At 49.5% G+C, this 25,421-nt stretch overlaps 1 protein-coding gene across 1 annotated transcript; it reads right to left on the bottom strand.

Annotated features, from left to right (window-relative positions):
* Positions 1 to 1,480: 1,480 nt before the first annotated feature.
* Positions 1,481 to 23,659, bottom strand: LRRC75B (leucine rich repeat containing 75B). The gene is made up of 4 exons (XM_040604411.1): positions 23,142 to 23,659; positions 18,279 to 18,407; positions 14,983 to 15,095; positions 1,481 to 3,373 (listed from the first exon to the last, which is right to left on the bottom strand). Exons 1-4 carry the CDS (start codon positions 23,397 to 23,399, stop codon positions 2,851 to 2,853), a joined length of 1,023 nt encoding a protein of 340 aa, XP_040460345.1. The 5' UTR covers positions 23,400 to 23,659; the 3' UTR covers positions 1,481 to 2,850.
* Between the last annotated feature and the right edge of the window lie 1,762 nt (positions 23,660 to 25,421).

The raw sequence follows: 25,421 nt of genomic DNA, 5'->3' as shown, positions 1-25,421 counted from the left end.
CTTCTCCAAAGTAACAAGCGACACGACAAGAAATGGCCCTAAGTTGTGCCAGGGGAGGTTTAGATTGAATATTACGAAAAAATTTCTTCATGGCAAGGGTTCTTAAGGACTGGAACAGGCTGCCCAGGGAAGTAGTTGAGTCGTCATCCCTGGAAGGTATTTAAAAAGACGTTTAGATATGGTGCTTCGGGACATGGTGTAGTGGTAGACTTGGCAATGCTGGGTTAATGGTTGGACTTGATCTCAAAAGTGTTTTCCAACATAAATGATTCTATGATTCTTACAAGATACCACACTGAGAAGGGAAAATGGGTAGTGAGAAGAGAGGTAGGCAGTGACCTCTTGAAGCAGTATGGCCGTTACCTCAGTAATAGGGATGGCCGCTTGAGCAGCTCTGGTTTGCCTTTTGCAAACAACCTCATGTTCCTCAAATACATTCTTTGCTATAGAAATTACTCCGCTTCTCCAGATTCACCAGCATGTATCCGGGTTTCAGCTGGGATAATTTTCTTCTTAATAGCTGGTGCAGTGCTGTGTTTTGGATTGTGAGAGCAATGTTGATAACACTGATGTTTTTAGTAGTTGTGTGCAAAGCTTTTGCTTTACCTATTAAACTATCTCAACCCATGAGTTTTCTCACTTTTCCGATTCTCTCCCCCATCCCACTGTGGAGGGAGTGAGCAAGCAGCTGCATGGTGCTTGGTTGCGGGCTGGGGTTAAACCATAACAAAGGGCTAAAAAGTGGGTTTGGGTCACAACTGTGCAGGGGAGCACATGCTCCCTTCCCACCTTGGGTTGTGTTGGCATCTTGGCTACATTTGCATGCCCTGTTCCCCATCCTCCTGGTCAGACATCATATTCTGGCTATCTTGGGGCCTTTTCCACCTCCGCTGGGATAGGGCAGCTAGCACCTGGCCCTAGCTATATTTGTTCCTTTGCTCTTTTGGTCAGCAGGACAGGACTTTACAACACTACATTTACAAGTTAAACAACATGAGTTATGAGGTCCTGCTCCAGCGTGCAAACAGGACTGGGTCCAGCATTTACAGCGTCAGGCTGTAATACTCAGCACAGTATCTCTAGACCCAGCTTACTTCCTCAGGGGACTGGATTTATTTGCAGCTTTTGGCAGTTGATCACGGACACCAATACCTTCCAGTGCCCTTACACTCTTGGTCCGAAGGGGATAAATCACTAAAAATATCACCCATTTGCTCCTTGCAATGTCTTGTAAAATCAGCAAGAAGCATGAAAGACGTATCTATTTAATGTGGATTTGTGTGGCTTAGTATATGTGAGTTGCTTATATGTGTTGAGACTCCCAGAGAGAATCAGCAGAGGAAGGTAAAGTTACCACTATCAATTTAGGGGGACCAGGATTTATATTGTTTTTTTAATATGTCTGACTTCTTTAACTCTGTCAAAAAATATCTGCTCTCAAAATTCCTGTGGGGACAGATAATTGAGAGTACTTATCAGCTAAAGTCTGATCAGTTTATTTGTATCAGCACCTTGCAACACAAAGGGTGGCAGCCTACCACAAAGGAACAGCCATGTTTCACTTTGCTTAGACAAAGGAACCACTCTCACCAATGTGTATGGTACCTGCTGATCTTCTCCCACACTGCTCGGACACTGCATGAGGACTCCTGGCCCATATTCTTGCAGTGTCTGGGCTGCTGGCTCGACTTGTGAACAACCCAGGTACTCAGACTCTGTAGTGCTTCATGCTCATGTCCAAGAGAACTGTATATTATGTTTACATAGAGCATGAGCAATGTGGAAAACACTAGAAATATTGCACCAGTGGTTTGGTTTTTGGACAGCGTTGGAAATGGTGATGCAGCTGCTCACATCATGTCTGTATAACGAGGTGTGCAATATGCCATGAGGAGCCAAAGCTTTGCGCTTTCATTTGGGAAGTGCCCACCTCTGACACGTTCACTGCTTGCTCCTCTAGTGCCACAGTTATGCACTTAGCTGTCTGCTGTTCTTCGATTTCACTTGGAACTTGTAATTTTAGTACAAAAGCACAGTTTTTGAAACCAATCCTGCTAATCCACAAGACTGTTCCCCCTCCCTCTCCTCCCCCCTTCTCCCATCCCATCCCATCCCAACTCATCCCATCCCCCATGCTCCCACCAACACATACCTCCTTCCCCTCCCTCTCACCCCGGTCACACAGCAAATATCCTGATGCTGCAGTTCCAAGCCATGTGTCCGCCCCAGCCTATGCGATCCAATGGTCTCTGACCAAGTCCCTTTGTTCAGACGTTAATACAAAACACACAATAGGAAAAAAACAAAACAAAAGGAGCCAGACACAAGAGGGAGACACACTGCCGGGCTCCAGCTCTGGCCTCTGAGCCCTTCAGCTAAGCTCCACGGCAGCTAGGCTCTTGGGGTGCCTCCTTTCACACTCAAGGCTGCAGGTCCCAAGGTTTCCAAGGTGCATAGGAAAAGGAAGAAAGGAAGTAAACTACAAGCCTGTTTCTGTTTTAGGTTCCCCCCTAACCCTTTCCCTCAACCCAATGGCTGCTGGAGGATATTCTTGACTCCGACAGGTCTTTTCCCGTCTTCCAGTGAGACCCTGCCTGGGCACCAGGTTCACTGTAAGTCACTGGTTCCTCTATGGAACGTGGGCGATGGGTTTGGCAGTGAGGGGAGGGAATGGAGCACGTTGTGGGGGGATGACAGGCTTTTGTCTCACAGCAAGTTGGGGGGAGATGTCAGGGAAGGTGAGAGAAAAGAGCCAAAGGAAGCCGGTAAAGCTGGCCCTCTGCTTGATGTTTGTATTCAAGATTTCTCCTTGGGGTGGCTTCAGTGTGCCAGTGCTGGCCTGTTGTCCAGTCACCTCTTGCAGCCCTGCTGAGAAAAAGCACGTGGTGGGGTGCTTCCTGCTGCTTCATCCTCTGGCTGGCTGCCCTCGTGCCCGCTGGAGATCTCTGAGTCGCAGTCAAGTGCCTCATAGATGGTAGGCAGTGTGGTCTGCTGGCTGAGGCGCTTGCGCAGGCCCACAAGCAGTGGCTGTGGCATGGAGGAGACATCCACATTGTTGCCGAGGTCAACCCAGGCCAGACAAGGAAACTTGTTCATGTCCTTCATGGTGTCAGTCAGCTCCTTCATGGTTGCCCGTGTCAGTCGGTTGCCATTGAGGGAAAGGTGAGTGAGCTTGGGTAGTGCCCAAAGGAAGGGCAGCAGCAGGCGCACCATGTCATCATTCAGCTCGGTGAAGCTCAGGTCCACAGAGGTGAGGTGGTCCCCGTTGTTCTGCAGGTAGTAGGCCATGCGGTGGACATCCCGCATGGTCAGGGGGATCCCTGACAAATCCATGGAGTCCTGGCTCACCTTCTTCTGCAGACTGGTCTTCAGGCTAATGATGTAAAGGTGGGGAGAGAGAGATATCATTATGGGGACGTCATCCATGTCTCACCCAAGTGACAAAGCACTTGGGACAGGGGCGAAAATCATTAAGAACATGGGCTAGAATGTTAAGCAAAGGGTTAATGGAGCTCACTGGGGAAACAAGCACAAGGTTTGCACCATGCCCCACAGTAGACTGTGTCCTGGGGCTTTCCTGTATATTCTCAGCACTTACACATAAACTTTGCCAGAACTGGCTAAACATAGGATGCTAGTGTCTTCCACTAGCGCATTTCAAAGGGTTTGTCTGTACATGCATGTACAGAGGCTCATGTATAGAAAGCAAAAATAACCAAGGCAAGCAAATTTTCCAAGTGCACTGGTTTGTGCTGTGTGTGTGCCACCTCTCCAGGTGAATGACAAGGTCTGCTGCAAACAGACTGTGCTGCAGGGTTACTGCAGAGGAGAGCAGTGTCAAAAGGCTGAGAAGTGGTTATTTTATCAGGAAAACAATCTATAGACAAACTGCACTCCATGAATGGATTTACTGCATGTCTCTTTAAAAGCCTTCCCAAGCAGCACTTAGTCAGTAAGCAGCATCAGTGACCGCCTGTGTGGTCTCTGTGGTCAGCAGATCATCTGGGGTCTGTTGCAGCTGTGAGGAGGCAGGGAGGGCTTAAGGGTGCTAAAAGAAATCTAGAGAGATGGTTTCAGCCATTTTTCTTTGCTGTCTGCCTGGCAAGTGGAGTGAGGATGAGGTAGGCAACCTGTACAGCAGGCAAAGCTGTGCTATGGGGCTGTTGGGTATGCAAACGGAGCGGGGTGTGGAGTTTTATGATGGACTGTGGGTTTGTGAGAGTGCTGTGAGCAGTGGGAGCTGTGGGGCTAAAGGAGCTGTTGGGAATATGTTGCAAGATTGAGTAGAAATGTGTGTTGGTGTAACACAGGAGAACCTAATCTTTTAGTGTAAATTATTAGCCTTGCTGTCCTTTCAGACACATCTAGCTTTACGGATATGGGAGCCCTAGCAGGACCCCCACTAGTGTCATTAATCATGTGCTCAGTGGGTCTATAAGTGCCTTGTTGAGCTTGGGAGGAGCAGGGTGGGTTAAGAATTAACCACCAATTTGAAGGTCCCCACTCTTCCTATCTGGCTCTCTGTAGTGTCCTGCACACCTGTGGCACAGCCAGTCCCTGAAAGCAATGGGTACATGGGGACATGCAATTTCCTCGGAGGAGGCTGCAGCACCGCAGGAGCTCCCATGGCAGGTGAGAATGTCCCTACGAGCCTTAGTGTTGCCAGGCCCTTCTGTAGCTGTGGGGAGGATGTGACGCTGCTTCCATAGCTTTGCTTTACATACGCAGTTCATGGCATCCTGGAAATTTCAGTTAATAATCCCCTATGAGATAACATAAGTGAATAAACGTGCGTCATGGACACACTCAACACTGGCAAACTTGTAGCTGTGATTCCTTGCAGGAATGTGAAGTGGAAAGACCTTGTGGCCTGTCCTGTCAATTCTCAAGCCCATAAATCCCTGCTCTGGGTTTAGCAGCACTTTGTTCAGGCTGCTTCTGTGTGTCCTTGTGCTTCCAATGGGAATTCACTGTGGAAGGCTGAGGCTGTATCTGCAAGCATACCTTTGAGCTAATGAGCTCTTATGATAGAGAGGTAATAACAGTACAGAATAACTTATTCTCAGACCTAAAGGTTTAGAAGAGCCTTCTGTATTGCTTACTAAATGTTTACACTTTACATGACCCAGACTACTCCGCAGGATCACAGGAGGGGCAAGGGAAGCAGTGTTTGTGCTGTCAAGCAGCAGAGACTAATGTACTGGTGGATTATAATTGGTCTGAAAGCATACAAGTGAGTTCTCCAAAGGGCCTTCACTTCAAGATGGTACTTGATATCTCTCCAATATCAGGGCCCCAGAGACAGGATTGTGAAGAATTAATCAACCACATTGCTTGTAGCAGCAGTGCAGTTCTCATAGCTGCTGCAACAGCAGTAGTTGTTGTGAACTGTGCATGCTGCAGTCTGGATGGCAGAGGGTTACTCTCCCTTTTCCTGCTAATACAAGGGGTGCTTGGTATCAGCCCAGGCTGCGTGGAAGCTGTATTTCTTCAACTCTCCTGGAAAAACAATGTGTGCACTTTTTTGTTATAGTTTGTCACCCACTGGCAGTGGTGTAGAAAATTTACCACAAAAGAGGATGCAACTTGTATAAAATCTATCAGGGACTGGCCTCAAATCTGGAAGAGTCTGATGTCTCCCTTGGCACAATGTTATTACTTTAGCTGTGCTGGATGTTTTATCTGGGTGTTTGATACAGAGTACTCGTTGTTCTAGCAAAATCAAGCATCAAACGCACAGTGGAGGTGTGCATTCATATTGGTCAGATTAAGCAGGGAGAAATGAATCTTGAGTGTAAACCTGACTGCATAGGGGAAATAGTCCCCTATATTCCATAGGGGCTGGCATAAGAGATGATGCAGAAGCCTTCTCTGGTGTGTTATTAGAGTAAGACTTTGTTGGGGGTGTGGGGGGATACAGGATAAACAAGCATAGAAGCAAGCTTGTAATCACTTCAGTGCCTGTTCTTTGCAAATGCAGCCTGTGGCTCCTGGTAATTCTCTTCCCCAGTGTTGTCAGCCCATGGTGCATCCTGAGGAGGGGGAGCACAGAAAGGAGACCTAAATGTAGGGACGCCCCCTGCCCCAAGCCTTGTTTGAGTCTGTGCAGAGCCTCCTCTGACTTCCCTATTGTAAAGCTACAAGGAACAAGCCTTGGTGCTCCCAGTTTGGTATGGGAATGGGAACCAGGCTGGAGTGGGGACCACTGGAGGGCACGTCTGAGCCGGCACCGCTCCCTCTGCCGGGCCTCAGCATTCAGGTGCCGTTTTTACTGCTGGGTGTGCAATAGCAGCTTTCTTAACAGGGGACGAGTCTGAGTGGCTCTTCGGGTCCCCTTTTGAGTGACTTGGCTCTGAGCACAAACAGTGGTAAGTGAGGGGAAATGTCAGAAGGACGAAAGCAGTGTGCTTGTCTGCCCGTTAAGCCTCCCCTCCTGTTGACTGTTATGCAGGGACTGCAGTAATAAGTCATGGATCGGCTCTGACCAGAGCAGGTACCTTCTGCGGCTCTCCCCAGCAACAAGCCAATACCCCAAGGAGGCTTTAATCAGGCAGACAAATTATCTTCCCATAATTGATTCTCCAGACTGGACTGCTCCTGGCTGAATGTGCTTAAAACCTCCTGCCTCCTGTCCTGTGCCAGAGCCCTCCCTCCCTCCTTTGCTGGCTTGTTTTTCTTTCCTTTCCTGTGTTTTTGCTGCTTCCTTTTGCCCTCATTGCTATACCTGCCAGGGTGACTCTAGGCTTCCTGTCTCGGAACTGTGGGCTCCTCCAGTGTTTAAGTTGTTCTCTTGCCTATAAAAATGCCTTTTGTAGGGATGTGTCTGTAGAAGCCTCGCCCTGGCAGACGTAGCGCCTCATGCTGCAGCCAGCCCCCCAGCTCTCTGGTAAGTGCTGAAGCATGAGATCTGATGCCCCACGCATGCTGTGAACCCTGGCAGCTCTTCTCCTTGCCTCCTTGGTGCTTCTGTGCAGCTCCAAGAGGTGCAGCTAAATACCATCTCTAGGGCAGGGCACAGAACAGCTGCCTACTCCTCCTCTATTGCTTTAGAGGTAAATATATCTGCTGTCAGGAAAAGGACACAGAGATGTGGGTAGATGCTTTACTTTGAATTATCTGACACTTGGTATTTTTCTGGAGCTCTGCTAAGCTCTATTTCTCTTGGCGGGGGGGGGGGCGGGCCGGGGGGGGCACAATACACAGGACAGCAGGCTCTCAGACACTTGTGCAGCAGCTGAGAAAATGCCAGGTTTATTTCTAGGGAAATGGGTCATCTATTATCCCCTAATTTCTGCAAGTAAAATAGGCTTAAAGATTGCTTCAGATGCAGAAGCTTTTTTTGTTTTCTTTGTGTGAGACAAAATAGCTACTTAGCGACATGGCTCTTGATGCCCATGGGACTTGTGGGCAGAAGACTGCAAAGCACCGGAGGCTGGATTAACCTAATGCTACTGCAACTGGTGCTGTGCGCAGATTTATAATTGTGAGGATTTGCATCTAATGAGGATCTGAACCCTGGATGCAGGGAAGCAGACTGTATTTGTATTATCTGCAGCAAGCTTAGAGAGGAAACAACCCCCCCCACTCCTTCATATACTGGAGAAATGGCTGCAAGTGAAATTCTGTGAAACTTTGAGCAAGAAGCAAGGGCAATCAGCAACCAGCCCCCTACTTGCCAGCCTGGAGCTAGATGCAGCATCTAGTGAGGAACAGTACCCACCCTCCCTCCTGTTTATAAGGGATCAGCACCCTGCTTGCAACCCTTGTTCAGCTCTGCTGAGGGATGAGACCTCTTCTAGGTACATCTCCTTGTTTCTCTCATGTGAAACAATTTTTTCCTTGCATTGTTCCCAACTCCCTCCTTGGGGTCTGGCCTTTCTCCCACAGACATGCAGGCAGCCTTCCTTCCACGCTCACTGCCAGTTATCCCTTCCCTAGGTGCCAACTCTACTCTTCAGCAGGCATTACCCAGCAATCCCAAGGCTGCACCATGAGCCTGGCCATGTGATCCACCCAGGATCAGTTCAGGCATCACAGGGGTCTGAGGGACCTGCAGACATCAGAAGAAAGCTGTCAGTCAGAAATGTGGACTGAGAAAGGGATGAACCCATCTTGTGCCTCCCTTGGCTTTTTTCTGGGATAAAAATAATCTTCTCCCCATGTAAGGCTCAGTCACTGTTCCTGCCTCCTGGGAACTCAGCTAACATAAGCAAATTCAGAGCTGTCATGAGATGAAACAGTTAGGAGACCTGAAATTAATTGCTAGTTTGTCTCCAGGAGCTGTCCCAAGGGACCTAACCCTTAGGTCCTCTTCCAAGTCCTTCTTTTTGAGTCCATGAAGCTGAGGACTCAGCACATTTATTTTATTAGCACTGAATCCATTCAATTTCTTGCTTGCCAGCTAAATTCTTTGGTGGCTGCAGAGAAAGGGTGTAATGGCTCCTGACTTTTGCTGTGGTGGGACTTGCAGTAGCCACAGTGGTGCTTGGCCTCTTGTTAGCTTTATGGGGTTTGGAGGAGCTTGTTCAGCCCAAGAATGTTCAGGTTCCTGGAGTCTCATTTCCTTGTCTCCTTGCTATCGAGGCTGGGAGGAGACAGTATGAGTCGGATAGGGTTTCAATAATGAGGGATGACCACTACTTTTTGCCTGTCTCTCTGGGGAATGACATGCTTTCTACCCCTCCTCCTTTTATTGTTATATTTAATTTGCCTCCAAATGTAAAATATTCCCGATGCCAGAGACTCCTGTCACTATGCATCTCCTCCATTAACAGGCACTGCCAGTAGTGGCTAATTAGCTAAGAGTCAGGTATCTATTGGCTGCTCTTCCTTGCACAGAACCTAGTGACAGGCATGTCTGGATTGCTTCTCTGCTTTAAGCAGTGATTTAAGGGATTGACTCTGGGCTTTTTAATCACCTACTTAGCGTAATGTGCTTGCTTTGCTTCCCTGTGGCACAGCGTGCTGCCACGGAGGGCTGGCTTTAGCTGCCTCTAGTGAGACAGGAAAAAGGAAAGAGAAGCCTCATAAGCACTGACCTAGACTAACCCAGCCCAAGGTGTTCTGAGGCTGGGCCCAGCACCTCTGAAGATGGAGGCAGTGCACAAACAGGCCACTCCCATGAGGAGTCCCTCAGTCACATCTCCATCCTTGAGCCCCAGTTCTTTTGATCAACTGTGGGGAGATCCCTCACTGTGGAGAGAAGGGAATGCAAAGGTAGCCTTTCTCCTACCACCTTCCCTCTGCACCTGGGGTGGAGCATGGATATTGGTAGGCGCTGATGCAGCCGAGTGCCTCTCCTCCTGGCTCTGCTGTCATCTTTACTCTGTCCTTGAAGGTGTGTTCAAGTGAGCTGTGAACCGTTGGCCTTCCTCCTGATGCCACTTGATCTGTGATCTCTGGTTGTTTCCCCTCATTATTTAGGTCTATCCTAGCAAAGCAGGGAATAATGCTACCTCCTCACTGTAAATGTCATGTATCAGCCTATGTCCTTGTCAGACCTTCAACTATGTAAGAGTCATGAAGGCAAAAGTGTCTCTGCTGATTCCTTTTAACTACCATCTGCCACCCAACCTCCATTATTTCACTTACTGTCTGTCTCTCTATCAAAGTGTCCTGCTTCTCCTGCCTGCCAGTCTTGGACGACTTATCTGTGACAGGGCAGGGTCAAGCTGCGGGATGAATCTTTCTACCACCTCCAACAGTCTTTGCAGATGTACCTTCCTCTTTATGCTGCTGGGAACCCTGATCATTGGCAGTGTTTGGGACTCCCCTGCACTATAAGACGAGGGGACAGTTCCTGCCTCTCTCTACAACTTATTGACCATCTCATGTCTGTCCAGCTGACATGTCTGTGAGCAGCAGCTTCTTGAAAGCATTGTGAGGGGCAGTTTCTGTACACCCATATGATTATTGTCATGTGTCTTCAGTTAACTGACTGGTATTCTCTAACTTGGCTTCCTGTCTCTAAAGCAGGAATGATGGTGCCTATTTACCGTGTTGCATAAGGGTGACATGAAGCTGTCGTTAATATTCACCTCATGCCATGTGAAGGCAAGATCTAATCTGCCAGAGCTGTCATCTGCAGCCCTGAGTGATGTTTTTAAAAAAAGAAAAAAAGATCCAAAGCCCTTCAGAGCTTTTTCCTTGCAATCTTCTAGACACAAGTGCTTTCATTGCATTTTAAAAGCGCATCTAATACCACAACATCCGAGCAATGCATATCAATCAATAACTGAGAAATGGAGCAGTGAGCCCAGAAATTATACTCTGTCCTCCACCCAGTTTTGAATTAACCAAGATGAAATTCACTCAGATGAGCAAAGTAAAACTATGGTGAGACTTGTGAAAAGGAAAGCCCAGATGCATGCAGTTTGGGAGTTATTAATTCCACACACACCTGCCTTTGCTCTTCCAGAACCAGCCACTCTGAGAAATCTGAGTTTTCTTCTGTGCCAGGAACACCCTGATTGTAAAGATCACCCTGAGTTTACTGCCTTGGTGTTTTGTGGATTCAGGTTTGATGCTTTGTGCTTGAGGAAGGAAGTAGTTACACTGAAGTAGCCAGCTCTGGGGATGATGCAAGTGGAAGATATGTAAGGTTCCCTGACATGACTTTGCTAAGACAGGTCAGTTGTAATCCACAGCTTCTTGACTGCAGTACTAGGCTGCAATCCAGCTCTCCAGACAAAGGCTGTCTTTACCTGATACCCTTTTCCCTCTCCACTCTGAATTGCAGTCCAGTGTGTCTTGCCCTCAAAAAGTAATACGCTCTCTGGGTTTGTCCCTGTTCTGGAGGCACATGGAGGCACTTACACTAGCACATGTAATTTTCCTTAATTAAGCATGGCAGGAGGCCTCAAAACTTCTGAAGACAAGAATTAATAATATCCAGAAATTCTGCACCTGTCAAAATTCCACAGAAGTGGTGTTGATAACTTAAAAAGCCTACGTCTGTGTAGACGAACATTTCTTAATCCATTACACTTTACACTATAAATGTCAATTTAATGAGAAAGCAAAGCTGGAGTTATGCAACACTCTAGGATGTATTCTGCTCATTATGTGTGAGTGATCTATACAGCTGTAAAATGGTGCTAAAACTGAATTCCCATTAGGATATAACAGACTGAAAATTGTGCAGTAAAGTCATAGAATCATTTAAGTTGGAAAAGACCTTTGAGATCATCAAGTCCAACCATTAACCCAGGACTGACAAGGCCACCACTAAACCATGTCCCTAAGCACCACATCTACATGTCTTTTTAAATACCTCCAGGGATGACCACTCAACTACTTCCCTGGGCAGCCTGTTCCAGTCCTTAAGAACCCTTGCCATGAAGAAATATTTTCTAATATTCAATCTAAACCTCCCCTGGTACAACTTGGGGCCATTTCTTCCTGTCCTGTCACTTGTTACTTTGGAGAAGAGATCAATACCTTTCAGGCAGCTGTAGAGAGCAATAACATCTCCCCTGAGTCTCCTTTTCTCCAGGCTGAACAACCCCAGTTCCCTCAGCTGCTCCTCATAAGGCTTGATCTCCAGACCCTTCACCAGGTTTGGTGCCCATCTCTGGACATGCTCCAGCACCTCAATGTCTTTCTTGCACTGCGGGGCCCAACACTGAACACTGTGTTTGAGGTGTGGTTTCACCAGTGCCGAGTACAGGGAGACAATCACTTCCCTTGTCCTGCTGGCCACGCTATTTCTGATACAAGCCAGGATGCTGTTGGCACCCCTTCACCGGAAACCTTATCCTCCAGCTTTTGAGGTTTTAATTTTAAAATCCCCAGAGTAAATCCCCCAAGAGCTCAGCTTCCCTGTTTGATAAGGCAGCCAATGCAGGCAGGGTCAGCTGCAAGTGGGGTGCCAGCTGTTGACTGGAAACTGCAGATGTGAGATAGGATTTTGCAGGGAAGGAGAGTGGAACCCCTTGCTTTCAGTGTGGCCAACCTGTCCGAGTATCACATGGGCAGCAGAAATAGTGTATTTGGGGGATTACACAGCTGGGACACTGCTGACCATTGTACAAGGGAGACAGTCACTGTCAAGCACCCGCAGGCATGGATATAGAGGGCAAACTGCCTCCCAGCATCACCTTTGACAGTTTAGTCAAGCAGAGAAACCAGACACAGCCCGGGCTGCATCTCGCCTACTCGTTTCAGCTGCTGTTGCATTGAGTCCACTGAGCTGCAATAAGTGTTCTCCTTCCATGTTTCTGTATGGACTCCACTTCTGACCTGTTTGTCGAAGGAGGAGCACTTGAAGAAATGTATCTTATCCTTTCTGCTTTATCATGGATGGCTCAGGCTTGTACTTGCTGGATGTTTCAGGTCCCACTGAGAGTAGATTGGGGATGTAACTACAGTTAGTTAATTTCTGACCTGCTGGTTTGTTGTTTGGTGGTGGGGAGAAACACTTGATGTGACATCCGGCTTCAGTATTGCAGGTCCTTTCCATCTCCCATACCACATCTCCATAACAGCACAAATGTAATTAAAACCTGGCAGATGCTTTAAGCTCTCTGTATGGCTGGGCTTGTTAATTATCTCCTGGACCCATCTAACATGCTGCCAGAAAGCGGAAATTGCATTTGAGAAAAGAACAAGGGGGTCCTGCATCAGCTTTGTGAAAGCCAAAAGCCAAAGCCCAGGAGACCACAAAAGCAAAAGGAGAATTCAGTTCCTGAATGTGGTCTCCATGCACCGATTCCTCCCTGCTGTCCCAAATCCCCACTAGATTTTAGAAGTGCCTTCAAAGTATTGCTGCTGCACCTGTACCTTTTAGAGGACCTTGACAGCAAGAAGGATACAAGCTAAGAGCACAGGTTCAGAGGCAGAGATTACAGTAAAATACTCCCACTAGCAGAGAGAGGGAAGTGGAGAATTCCTATCCGATAAAAACAGCCTGGCTGGACAAAATTAGGCCCTGGTATCTTCAAAAGAAGGAGCTATTTCTTGCCTTTCTGCTCCTGACAACATCCACTTTCTTGCAGCAGCCTCAGATGCCAACTCTGCAGGCATCTTTTGCCGCAAACTATAAACCAGTTCCTCTCCAGTCTTAAAAGAGGAAGCTCTGCTGTTTAATATTTAATCAAAATTATTTTGTGCCTTATGTAACACCTTGCAGCTGCGTCTGGCTGCCAGGCAGGGTCATCCATTTTAGACCTGTATTTCCCTCCATCACACATTGCCTTGCTGCCTTGTCCCTGCTTGTGCTCACAGATGCTCTGTACCTGGCCAGCACTTTGGGCCTGACCCCTCTGCGTGGGATTTGGGCTCACAGGGCCCAGAGCTCTTAGTCTGGCCACAGACCCCTCTCTGCGTTGTTAGTAAGTGATGAGTTTGCAGCAGGCAGTCCTCTGTTCTCCCCAGGCTGTGAAATCAGAGGGAATACCTCCAGTTTGACTCTCCAGCCTGGATTCCCAACTAGAGGTTTGTTCTGCCTGCAAACGGGAGTATGGAGGCAGCGAGTTGAGTTAGGAGCAGCAGGGAGGGATTTTTCACTTGGAAAACCAGAATGAGGCTAAGTTTCAGCAAAAAGAAGCTTGGAAAGGAATAGAGACAGCTACCCTCTATCAAGTTCTGCCTATCTCTAGCACTTCTTGTCTTTAAGCTTTTCTGTCTTGGGAGGGGGTGGGGATGAGGTCAGACCTGCTGTGTTTCCTGCATCTCCAGCACTCTGCAGGATCCCATAGGGAAAATGTCAGCTGTGTGGGTCTGGAAAAGGACTCGCTCAGCTGTGGTCCCTTGGTCTTGTTCTGTGCTGTGGTTCCCACCTAAAACCAGCACAAACAGTCCTGCCCTGTGGGGTGCTGGAGATGATGGCATTGAAACTCACAGAGCTTTTGGATTCAGTGATAAAGTGGGGCTATAGGTATGAGAGGCAGATGGCCTGGAAATTATGGCATTAGGGATTTTATTCCTTAAGATGCACTGGGGATCTGCCTCTGAGTCAGAATGAAAGGTACAATGTAAATGTCAATTCCCATGGGGGATTTTTAAGTTGCTGGCACACGCATCAAAGACTGAAAGTCTCAGAAAAGCCTGAGGCTATTCCCAGAGTGCTGCCAATTTTGCATTTCTTTTTAGCCAGTCCTGCATTTATTCCTGTGAAGCTAATGGGGCTGACAAGAGCTTTTTTCTTAGTCACTTCTCTGTCTTCTTCAGCAGTGGTGATCTGTGCCACAGGAACAGACTTTGCTCGAAGAAAATGAGGAAAGAAGGGGTGGATTTAAAAGAAGTAGGGATTGCTCTTTATCTGGTTAGAAAAAACAGCAAGTGTCAAGGAGAGAACAAGTGTGGGTGTCTGAATATGTTTGTAGTAGTGGAAAGCAACTGCCATCCAGTAGCTGTCAGTGGCCAATATACTTTGAGCTGGGTTCCCTGTGCGTGAGACTCTGCACCATCTCAGGTCCCTCTCCTGGTCCTAGCAAAGAAGTAGGAGTAAGGATGGTCACCTCTTTGCTAGTCACTTCAAAGTGGTTACTGCTGAATGGGGTGATTAGCTTGTGGTTGTGCCTCGCTGGCATGGAAGTTTTACTGGGATAACAAGGACAAAGTGGGATGCAGAGCTGAGGGCCAGCTCAGCTCAGCAGATGGGTGTGCATATCTGCAGGACTGCCTGCTTTGGCCGTGCTCCTAAGGCCAGACACCCTGCAAGCCCTGTCGGGAGGGTTGTCTGCACTGTGCAATCAGTGGGGTTGATTTCAATGCACCTGGGAGAGGCTGAGGAACTGTAAGACTATATACAAAGGAGTCAATAGCAAACCAGACCAAGGAGAGGGGTGTTGGTACTGACCCTGTGCCATTTGGCTGAGGTTTTCTAAGAGACTGAGCAGCGGCTGCCATGCAGGTTTTCAGTCCTGCCCTTCTCTGAGAAGAGCAGTAGTGGCAGACTGAAATGGTGCTTGGCTGCAGCGCAGCTTCTCCCGGTAGATCCCGCTCTGTGCCCATCCACACCATCCCTGTCAGGCTGCTTACCACACTTGGGACTTCCTCCGGGGCATGCCGTGCCGGTGCCATTTGGAGTGGGGGGTTAAGTGGTAAATCAGCTGCCTGCAGATCCTGTCGGAGGATTTCCAGGGGTCATATTCCTGAAAGAAGAGGGACAGCTTAGACTCTGCCTGCATCACAGCAGAACAGGAAGCAAGGTGGAGGACAGAGGAAGATGAGAAAGGAACAGAGGTGGTAGTGGAGCAGGGGCGTGTGTATAAGGGAGGAGATGAAGAGGAAGAGAAGATGAAAGAGGAATGGTGGGAAGGCCTGAGATGCCTCTGCCACATGCCATCTCCTTTTAGGGTGGAGGAACAGTAGGAGTTCTGCACTGCCAGAAAGGACCCCAGCTCAGCCAGCATGTTTCTGCCCAGAGTGGGGCTACAATCTCACACCCTACCCGGGAGGAAGTGGAGCTCAGAAGAGGGGGTTATTTTCTAGAGCTGTGGGAGGGGCTCTAGAGCAGTCTGACTCTAGGCCAGGCAACACCCAGGAAGGCAGGGGTGGCTGGCAATGTGAGAAGGGCTCTGTGCAAGGACCCCCTATGCCCTTTTATTCAAAAGATCTCCACTTTCAACAAAGCCCAGTGTAGGGACAGCATGGGTGTCTCGGCTCCTCACTGCTGTATCCTTAGCAGCACCTGTCCCCAGCTGCGCAGGCAAGCTGCCAACTCATTGTGTTACAGGACTATGCTAAATTTCTGTCAGTTACCTTGTTGCCGTGCTTCCCAAACTCTTAACTGTGTACTGTCTTTTCTTTGGACTGACTACCTGTTACCCTGATGTGGAAAGTTCAGCAGTCAGCACGTTGGCCCCATCCCCAAGGTGCTTCTTGCTTGGAGAGATGTGCCCCAGCACATCCCTCCTGCAGCAGCACCTCCTGCTTCTCCTGCAGCAGAACCCTGATGCTGCTCCCTCCCATGCTCCAGCTGGGAGATGCTGGGACAGGGAACCAGCGAGTTTCCCATACTCCATCTTACTTCCTCGCAGTCCATTCTGCTTCTGGAAGTTTGAGTTTGGGAGCTTCCCAATGCCAGTAGTTCCCTCCAGCCCCTGAAATAACTCACCAGGAAAAGATGGCACCAGGATGGTTGCTGCCTTCGTGGGTTTATTTTTGCATGTGTTCTTTATCACCATGACTTTGAACAGTACCCCTCTTCTCTGGTGAAGCAGAATGGCAGCTGCTGAAGGCTGGGATTTCTGCCCCCTCTATATTTTCCAAATGCTGAGACACCTGCATTCCCATTCTTCAGCCCTCCAGCTGTGGTGCAACATGTGCATTTAGGGATTTGATAGGTAAACACATAGTAAAGCTATCAGGGAATATGCTAATTTATTTCTTATTGCAAGCAGTTAAAGTGCTGTACTGTGGCCCAACAGCTGCACTGTGACTTTCCTAAGCAGTCACTGAGTCAGCTGAACTCCCCAGGGATGCGCTGCCAGCATCGGCTGTTCTGCTGTGCCAAATGGAGGGGGATCCCAGCCGAGCACCCCCTGATCCCTGGCCCAGCTCACCTAGGAACCCTACAGGGACTGGCCTGTGCCCCTGGGTTAGGTGCCTTGTTCTAGACTACTGCTGCGGTGGCAAGGCTGCAACTGGCACCCTGCGGTCACCTACAACAGCAAATGGTTCCAAGTGGGTGCACGTGCACACCAGGCTTCAGCACAGAAGCTGGCACGATGCTCTGTGAGCATTTGTTGGCTCACAACTGAGAATTACCCTCCTGTTCTTTCCCGTGTCCTCACTGATTTAATTTCCACTGACATACTGGGAATTGTACTCAGCCTGCTTGCCTGTAACGCAGTTACACCCACCAGATGCTCAGCCAGGGTCAGAGAGGGAATGTGGTCTGCAGGTGTTTGTGCTGGGAGGAGTGCTGGTGCTGTAGGGTACTGAGAGCCTCCAGCTCCTTCATTACATTCCTGTTGGCTTTGAGGGGCGGCTCAGGTGCTCAACATCTTTCTTAGGAAAGGGGAAAATCTTATCGATATAATGGTTCACATGTCAGTGCAGATAAGCATGTGCATCTATAAGACATGAAAACAGAGGAGGTGGGGTACTGCTAGGCACCAGGGTACTGGAGTAGTGTAATGTCCCCTCGTGCTGCCTCCCCTGGAGGGCACTGCACAGCGTGAGGCTGGAGATGGTCTGGTAGAACAGCTGGAGAGGTCAACTGAAGTATGGTTAAGAGGTACTACTGCTGCAACCCACCCTCTTACTTTTTAGATACTTACAAAATTTGCACAAAAATTGTGCTTGAAAAGATTTTTTCAGGCTGCCTTTCAGCCCAATGATAGTGATTAAACTTTGGCTAAATGTAGTTTGTCTATTGAGACCTGACTGGTTAATTGTTATCAGAGAGCCTCAGGAGATGGCAGAACAAGGTTAGAAATGCCTCCAGTCTACACCAGGCATTCAGTGTGTTCCCTAGGGTGCTGCCGTTTGCTCTGAGCTGTGTGTACTTAATATCTCTCTCTGAATAAAGAAATTCACTCTATTGCTCTCCTTATAAAGCAGACATGACACTTGCCAAGCCCGATGAGCAAATGGATGTATTGCAAATCCAAGTGTTTGTGGTAACAAAGGGCAACAGAAGGAGATGCTGGTGTTGCAGTGGGGCTGTGGTATCTGTGATGTTTGTGTGCGCTCAGCCCTGCCTTTTTTTGTTTCTGCTTCCTTCATTCTCTGAAGGAAAGCGCTGGAGCAGTGCAGTGATACTGTGCATGTTAATACATTTGTTTCTTCAACCCTGAGTTGCTATATATTCCTACAGCACCAGGAGATCTGGGAGGTTATACAGGGGATGTAATGTTGCATTAGGGTAGTTAGATGTGGCAAAGGACTGGGGAAGAGAGAGGTTCTTCTTCTCCTACAGAGGCAACCAGCCTGGGCAGAGGTGCAGAGATCTCTGTTCCCCTCTGCAGCCCCATAAGCCACCATAAACTAGCTGCTTTGAACCTCTGGGGCATACCAGGGAATGTGGCACCACCAACCACCCCATATATTTTTATCTGGCCTGTACCCCGTCATCAAGTTTACTATTGGCATAAAAAGTAAATTCCTGATTTATGTGCATATAATTGCCCCCTCTTTCAGTTTCATTCATGTTCTGAGGTAGTTTTAACTGATTTCTACTGAAATATGCACAACAATCTATGTGCTACCACTCCAAGGGCATACGCTGGCTGGTTCTGAAGGGCTGTAGAGCACCAGCCCACCCCATTAGGGCTCTCTTTGCATTAGTGCTGTGGCAAAGTATTCATTGAACTGAGGGAAGGGTTCACCTTTTTGGGACACTGCAGATCTCTAGCGAGGCTCATCAGCAAGTCGTGAGAGATGGGATCCACCAAGTTGAGGAAAGTTGCATTTTTGTATAGCACTTCATTGAGGAATGTTCCTTCCAGTCCCAGGTCCTACAAGAAAAACAGTCAGTCAGATACACGGGCTTCCTTGGAGCTATACCCATGAGGTGTTTTGAAACCAGAAAGTAAATCTGATGAGGTGCCAGCTGGTTGCTCAATACAGGAAACCATCTAACAATGGTGAAGCAGCTGTTCTGACCCAGCATCATTGTGATGGGGGATGTCAGCAGCCAGAGCACTGAATGAGATGTAGTGTTGAGCTTACTCAGCTTAGGGACTGACCTTGTTTCCACCTACCACAGGAAGGTGAGAGCGGCATCATTTCCAGGCTCGCTGGAGCCCAGAGAAAATTAGCTCCAGAGAAACTCATGGTTTTGTCAGCCTCTATGTGTGAATCTGCTGAAGAAGTCAAGCAGGAAGGCTGGCTCTAAACCTGCTTCTCCCGCCTCAGCTTTTCTGGAAGAAACAAACTTTTCTCAGGTATTTAGGTACTGCCATATGCTCTGGTGGTGGCTGGCTGAGCAAATGTCTGGCCCACCGTATGACTTTAGCTGTGCTTTGAATTTCTCAGTAAGTGTTAAGCACTGGCAGTACTGTCTTTTGCGTGTAATGGTAAATTTATAGGTAGCTCTACACAACAGTCATAGGAAGTCTTCTTCCCATCTTCCATAGTGTGACCCAGAGAACATATGTGGTCCATGCAACTTACCTGCGTGGACCAGGGTATGGAGCACTTTTGGACATGCTGGAAGAAATCTCATCGTCCTTGGGAACAAAAAGTCTCCCCAGGAGCCAGATGGGTGATGCTGCAAAGATCTAAGCTGTTTCTTGCTAAGAGGAAAGCTAAGATCTAATATATGACAAACTTGTCATTGCAATCAGAAGATACCACGGAGCTGTGAAAAAAAAAAAAGCATCTGGGAAAAAGAGATCACATACATGAAAATACCCTGAGGGCAGAAAAAAATACCCCAGGAGTAGAAATGTAGAACAAAAAAGCTCCCTAATGGGGATAGTGCTGGGTTTGATTCAGTTGACAAGGAGGGCTCAGTTGAGGGAGGAAACAAGTCCTATGCCCATTCTGTATGCTGCTGCCAGGAGAAATGAATAAGCAAATGGGTGCCCCATATGTTCGCGCTGCTCCACTGAATGTGTGCTTCAGGCACCACCCAGTGAAAGAGAGCTCAAAAATAAAGGGGGGTGGGGGGAAGCTGGGTGTATGCAGCCATGCTGACAGAGGTGTAGGGTCTTAACCCTGAGCAGCAGTCAAAGCCAGTGCTGCATCCGCACTCTCCTGCTCTGGATATGCTTGGATTAAGCAGAGAGCACAGTAACAAAGAGACCCTGGCTACAGATCTGGTGGAGAAAGGGAGAACAAATCAAATGCTTTACAGCCCCATTGCTGTGTGTACACAGATGATACCCATAAGCAATCAAGGAACCCAAGCAGTGGATCAGTCCTGAAGGACAGAGAGACACAGCTGGATGTGGGCCAGAAGCGTACCAAGGCATCACGCCAATGTCTCCCTTAACCATAAGGCTTCAGGGAAACGGAGCCTCCTACGCCAAGTGTAATATGCACAGATGAAGTGAGCTACCAAGAGGATGGCATGGCTGGGCATGCAGCAGTGGATGTCAAAGCAGTAATTAAACTCCCCCAATTGGAGCTATACCATTAAGATGAATCTGCATTCCCATAATAATCCTGCCTGCAAGGGTTTTATAAATAATATAGCTGTAAATACTCACTTCATGTTGATAGCCCATAAATTCTTAGCCCAGGGGCATTTTCTGGTTAATCTTACTTATTTCCCTCCCTCTTTCTCTCTCTCTCTCATTTCTTGGAAAATTGTGTACCACCTAAAGGGTGGCTGCAGACAGCAGAATATGCTAAGTCTTGCCAGTTCAGTTGGCTTAGTGCTGTTATTTGAAAAATGACACTTGGCCATTGTCTCGGCACAGGGAAATCAGATTGTACCAGACTTTCTGCTGGTGCAAGTCTGGTATCTCCCCTGGCTTCAGCTGTGCAATGCCCACTTAGACCAGCAGGAAAGCTGATCTGTCTCTTGCAGGTGGGACTGGTAAGATGATGAGCAATGAGCTGTCCAAGTGTTTCTGTACAAAGCAAGCGTACGTGAGTGTACACCCGTGGTTTGGTTTTTCTCTGTGCGATCTTCTAGTATGCTGGGATCTTAAATCTCTGTTGGTGGATCTGCTTCTGCCTGGCTTGCTCGCTTTACTTTATTACACCCTCTCAGCATCCTAGGAGCAGTCCACAGCTCTTCGGAGTCTGCAGATGGCAGGTCAAAAAATACTGGCAGATACAATTACATCCTGCAGGGTACATCTGCAGGGCTGGACAAGGTCTGTGTCTGCTGGGAGCAGCAGGCTGCCTTGCAGCACAACGCATGCATCTGCAGCCCGTGTCCTCTGGTCTGGCTGAGTGTGTCTGCTCACTTGAGGCAGCTGCAATTCCCGTCCCACCACTGCTCTGCCTTCCCTGCGGTATTTGCACCCTGGCCAAGGCACAGTGATGAGGTATGGTGTTAAATATCCTCACTGTGCACTAGAGTGAACAAGGTATCTCTCTTTTTACAGGTAACAAACTGACGCTCACCTGGGACACATAAATCCGTGACTCCTGAGAGCGTGTTACTGCAAAGGTAAGCCAGTCTGCATAAGGAAGGATGTGCTGAGGACCAAGCTAAGAGCTGGATTTAGCTGAGGAGTGAGGGAAATTTGTAAATAAGAAAAAAGGCTGATCATAGTACTCTTTGAAGTGGGCATTGGACATGTGAGGAGGACTGGTTTTGATTACATGCATGACCCCAGGACTGGCCAACAGTTGTGTTTAGTTGTTGAAGGGTGTGGTACGCATTAGTGGTGTAGACCTCTGTCTCTGAAATCTTGGAGCACACAATGAACTGGAGGGTTTAGGGTGGTGTTGGATGGGTTCCTGGCTTACTTGGCGAAGGAAGGCTGTGTTGTGACGACAGGATGCACGCCCCAGTGCTCTGTTTTGAGCACATGAACTGTTTCAACATGGACAGGCAGAGATGGGGAACTGCACAGGCAGTGGACAAAACGTGAGTGTTCAGGACATGGTAGTTCTCAGCGCAGATGTGGGGAAGCTGGGTGTTTGATCCTGAAAGGAGCTGGCATACTGCATTGAAAGGAGGGCTTAGAAACGGCCCTCCATTCCAGATGGCTCCGTGACTTAGCATTCAAACCCTGGCTATTCACAGATGGACCTTCTGGAGACCTCCAAAGTCTGTGGAGGATTTCAGTGCTTCAGTCTTGAGGAGAGAGGTGCTGAGCACTATAGAAAACGGCATTCTGTATTTCTGGCCTCTGGCATACCCTACAAAAGTCTGTTCGTGTTATACTGCCACATTCCTGAAGTGAGTGGTTGCTTCTTTTTCTTCACAAGCTTCTTATAATAGTGCCTTTCCAATACTGCCTTTGAAATCTTACTCAAGCCTTGTCTGCCATACCAGTGCATGTATACAGGCTTTCTGATGAGGGTTAATCTGTCTACATGCATGGCAAAAAGAGCATTTGTGGTGCTGGTAACAATCCTCACATGAACACTAAGGCAGCGGACAGAAAAAGCAGATATGTAATTTTTGGTCCTGTAAATTCTTACTCATGAGTATGCAATTTGCTGGTAGCCCGGGGTACTGACCACCACTGTTGCAAGTGCTGTAAACCCCAGGACATTCAGAGCAGAGCCAGGGCTGTTGGTACACCTTCCTGCCGCTGGTACTATGGCTGTACAGGCATCCCAGCGAGCCAGTCCCTGCTCCAACACACTCACACCCAAAGGTTAGTTACCACTATGGCGAGAAATCCAGTATGTTCCCGAGATGAGGTAGGTCATTACCTAATGAAGCAACAAGATAAGTTTTGTGTCTGAATCAGAGGGAGGATTTGTCCCCCATGCTACTGATGGCAGAGTTGCCTGCAGTCTGGGGGAGCCAAATTTGCCTGGAAAGTGATGGTAGCACTGAGTGATGGAGGAGATGGCTCTGTTCCAGCAGCAGGGCTCTGCCCTCAGCATCAGTTTGGCACCACGCTGTCTGCACACTGGCTTTTCTGTTCCTGAATAGTGGCAGACAGAAACAAGCTCCCACTTATGCACTGACCCCTTTACCTCTCCTCTCAGCCTAGACTGTCCCAGAGGTCCTTTCCAAAACCATTTTGGGTTCTCCCAAAGACAGATCTTGGCCAGTCCGGCTGGGTGGGCATAATGGGATGTGGTAGCAGTGGGATGCAGTGGCTTTTCTCTGAGGGGGTATCGATCCTCAGCACAGCCAGGGGCTGGCATGGAGGGGTGTGGATGGCTTGGACATCCCTCTTCCAGCGTGCAGCACAGCCCTCCTCCCAGCCCCTCATTCCCTGCCTCCAGGCCGTCGGCCAGGTGCCCCTGCCAGGCAGGCAGTCGGGGAGGTGGCAGGCTGCTCCCGCAGCCGCTCCCGCCTGCCGCGGCCGTCCCCGGGAGCGGCGGACCCGCACCGCCGGGGCACGGAGCGGCGGGAGCTGCACAAAGAGCCCGGCCCGCCGCGCCAAGGGGGGCTGCATACCCGTACCACCGGGGAGGGGGGCTTGCGAAGCCCGGCTCCCTGCCGCACCCCGCCGGGGCGGGGGGCCCTGCAGACCCCGGCCGGCACCGCCCGCGCCTGCCGCGCAAAGCCCTTTGTTGCCGTCCCAGCCCGCCCCTCCGGTCCTGCCCGCGCTGCCCCGGAGGTGGCGGCCCCGGGGCCCGCTCCGCCCGCAGCATTTTACCTTCCTCAGCAGCCTGAGGATGTGCACGGCGTGCTCCCGCTTGTGCTCCCGGATGGTGGCCTGGATCTCCCGCAGCCACCCCACCCGCCGCACGTAGGGCGCCGGCGAGGCTTTCCGCAGCACCCCGGGCAGCTTCTGCGGGTGGAGGAGCAGGGAGGAGAGGTGGAAGTCGCCCCGGCCGCCCTCCAACCTGCCGGCACAGGGCTCCTCGGTGCTCTCCTCTTCCAGGCTGCTCTGCCGGCTCAGCCGGGAGCCCATGGCCGCGATGCCGCCGCGCCGCGCTCCGGACCGGGCGGGCACCGGGCTCTGGGCCGGGGGAGGCGCCGGGAGAGGCGGAGGGACCGTGCCGCCCCGCCCGGTCGGCTCCGCCCCGGCTCCCCGTGCTCCCCGGCTGGTGGTTCCCGGCGCTCCCGGAGGAGCAGAGCCTCAGCGGTATTTTTTTTTGCCCGGCTCCCTGCCCCAGCACCCACCTCCCCAGCGGCTGGGCAGCTCCCGCTGCCTCTTCTCCCGGAGGCGCCTCCTCCCCCCGGGTTCCTGCTGCTGGGAGATGCTGGGTGGAGAAGACAAAGGAAGAAGCGCATGCTGCCGGGACCGCTCCTTGTATCCAGGCATTTCGGGGAGCTCTTTTTCCTAGGCAAACTCTTTGAACACTGCAAAAGGTTGTCAAGGTTAATAGTGGTTCAAAACACGCCATCTGGCTGGGACTGTTTCTGTGGGCTGTTTTCTATCAGTCTGCTGTTGGACCCAGAGGAGGTGTTTTTACAAATCCAGAAAGTGGCAGGAATTTTGCCCACCACCCGTCGTCTGCAACTGATAGTACGATGCTGGCACCGTTCCTTACCTGCTGTGGGTAGAAGTGTTTTCCTTGTGTGCATTCCTTCCTCCTCCAGCAGTGCACAGCAAGTTTAGCACATGCTTTTCCTCAGACAAAATCGCTGCCATCTGACAAGATGATAAAAATCAAAGCCTGGATCCCATCTCCAACAACTGAGATTTTGCAGGCAGCTGACTCATGCTCCCAGTACAACCAGTGGCTCAGCCTGACCTTCCACTTTCTGGAGCTGGAGCCATGGTCTCACTTCTGTTCAAGACTGTCACCACACTGAGCCCTGTTGCCCATGACAGACTGCAAGTCCCGCACACAGAGCAGGAGTATCTGGTAGCTGTGATGTGAGGACACACGGCTATAGGAACAACCTATAGGGTTCCTACTGCCTTCTGCATCCATTAGACAAGTATCATCCAATGCAGAAGAATCTGTTCTTGTGGCCATTTGGTCCTCAGTTTGGTGGATGGCTGTGGCCCTTTCCTGTACAGAGCCAGCAAAGTTCATTTTTCTTCTCAGCATTCCTCAGAGCTGTGAATGGGGATGGAGACGTGGGTGCTCCGCATCACTGCATTCTCTTTCAAATATTCCATGGGTGATCTCAGTCTGGGTTGAAAGGACAGGGGCAAAATGGGCACTGGACTCTAAAGCAGCCTGGCCAATGCATCAATTTTGTCACAGTGTTTACGTGGGTTTCTAACCACAATTGGCCAAATTTTGATGGCCCTTCTCAGAATTTTACTCAATGTGTGATCAGACAAAAGCCCTGACTGTTCAATTCCCAGTTATTCCCTCTTCTGCTCTATCTAAGCAGCTGCAAGAGAGAAGTTAGCATTGATAGTTCGTGAGATATTGCTGAGCCTGACTCAGGCTAATCCCATTTGGAGGGAGTAGATGCTGAGAAGCTGATTGCTCATGGCTTGGACATGTGTCCTCTGTGCTGGGTTAAAAGCTGGATGGATGGCCGAGCCCAAAGCACGGTAGTAAATGGAGTTACATCCAGCTGGCAACCGGTCATAGGTGGTGTTCCCCAGGGCTCAGTATTGGTGTTAGTCCTGTTTAATACCTTTATCAATGATCTGAAGGGGAGGGGGGTGTCAAGTGCACCCTCAGTAAGTTTGCAGACTACACCAAGTTGGGCAGGAGCGCTGATCTGCTTGGTGGTAGGAAGGCTCTGCAGAGGGATGTGGACAGGCTGGATTGATACACCGAGGCCAATTGTAAAATTCAACAAGGCTTAGTGCTGGGTCCTGCACTTGGGTCACAACAACCCCACACAACACTATGGGCTTGGGGAAGTGTGGCTGGAAAACTGCCTGGTGGAAAAGGATCTGGGGGTGCTGGCCTGCTAAACATGAGTTACAAGTGTGCCCAGGTGGCCAAGAAGGCCAAAAGCATCCTGGCTTGTTCAGAAACAGTGTGGCCAGCGGGACTAGGGAAGTGACTGCCCCCCT

The sequence above is a fragment of the Falco naumanni genome, chromosome 1 (assembly GCF_017639655.2).
Source record: "Falco naumanni isolate bFalNau1 chromosome 1, bFalNau1.pat, whole genome shotgun sequence".
NCBI classification, from domain to species: Eukaryota; Metazoa; Chordata; class Aves; order Falconiformes; family Falconidae; genus Falco; species Falco naumanni.
This window is presented reverse-complemented; position numbering and strand designations above follow the sequence as displayed.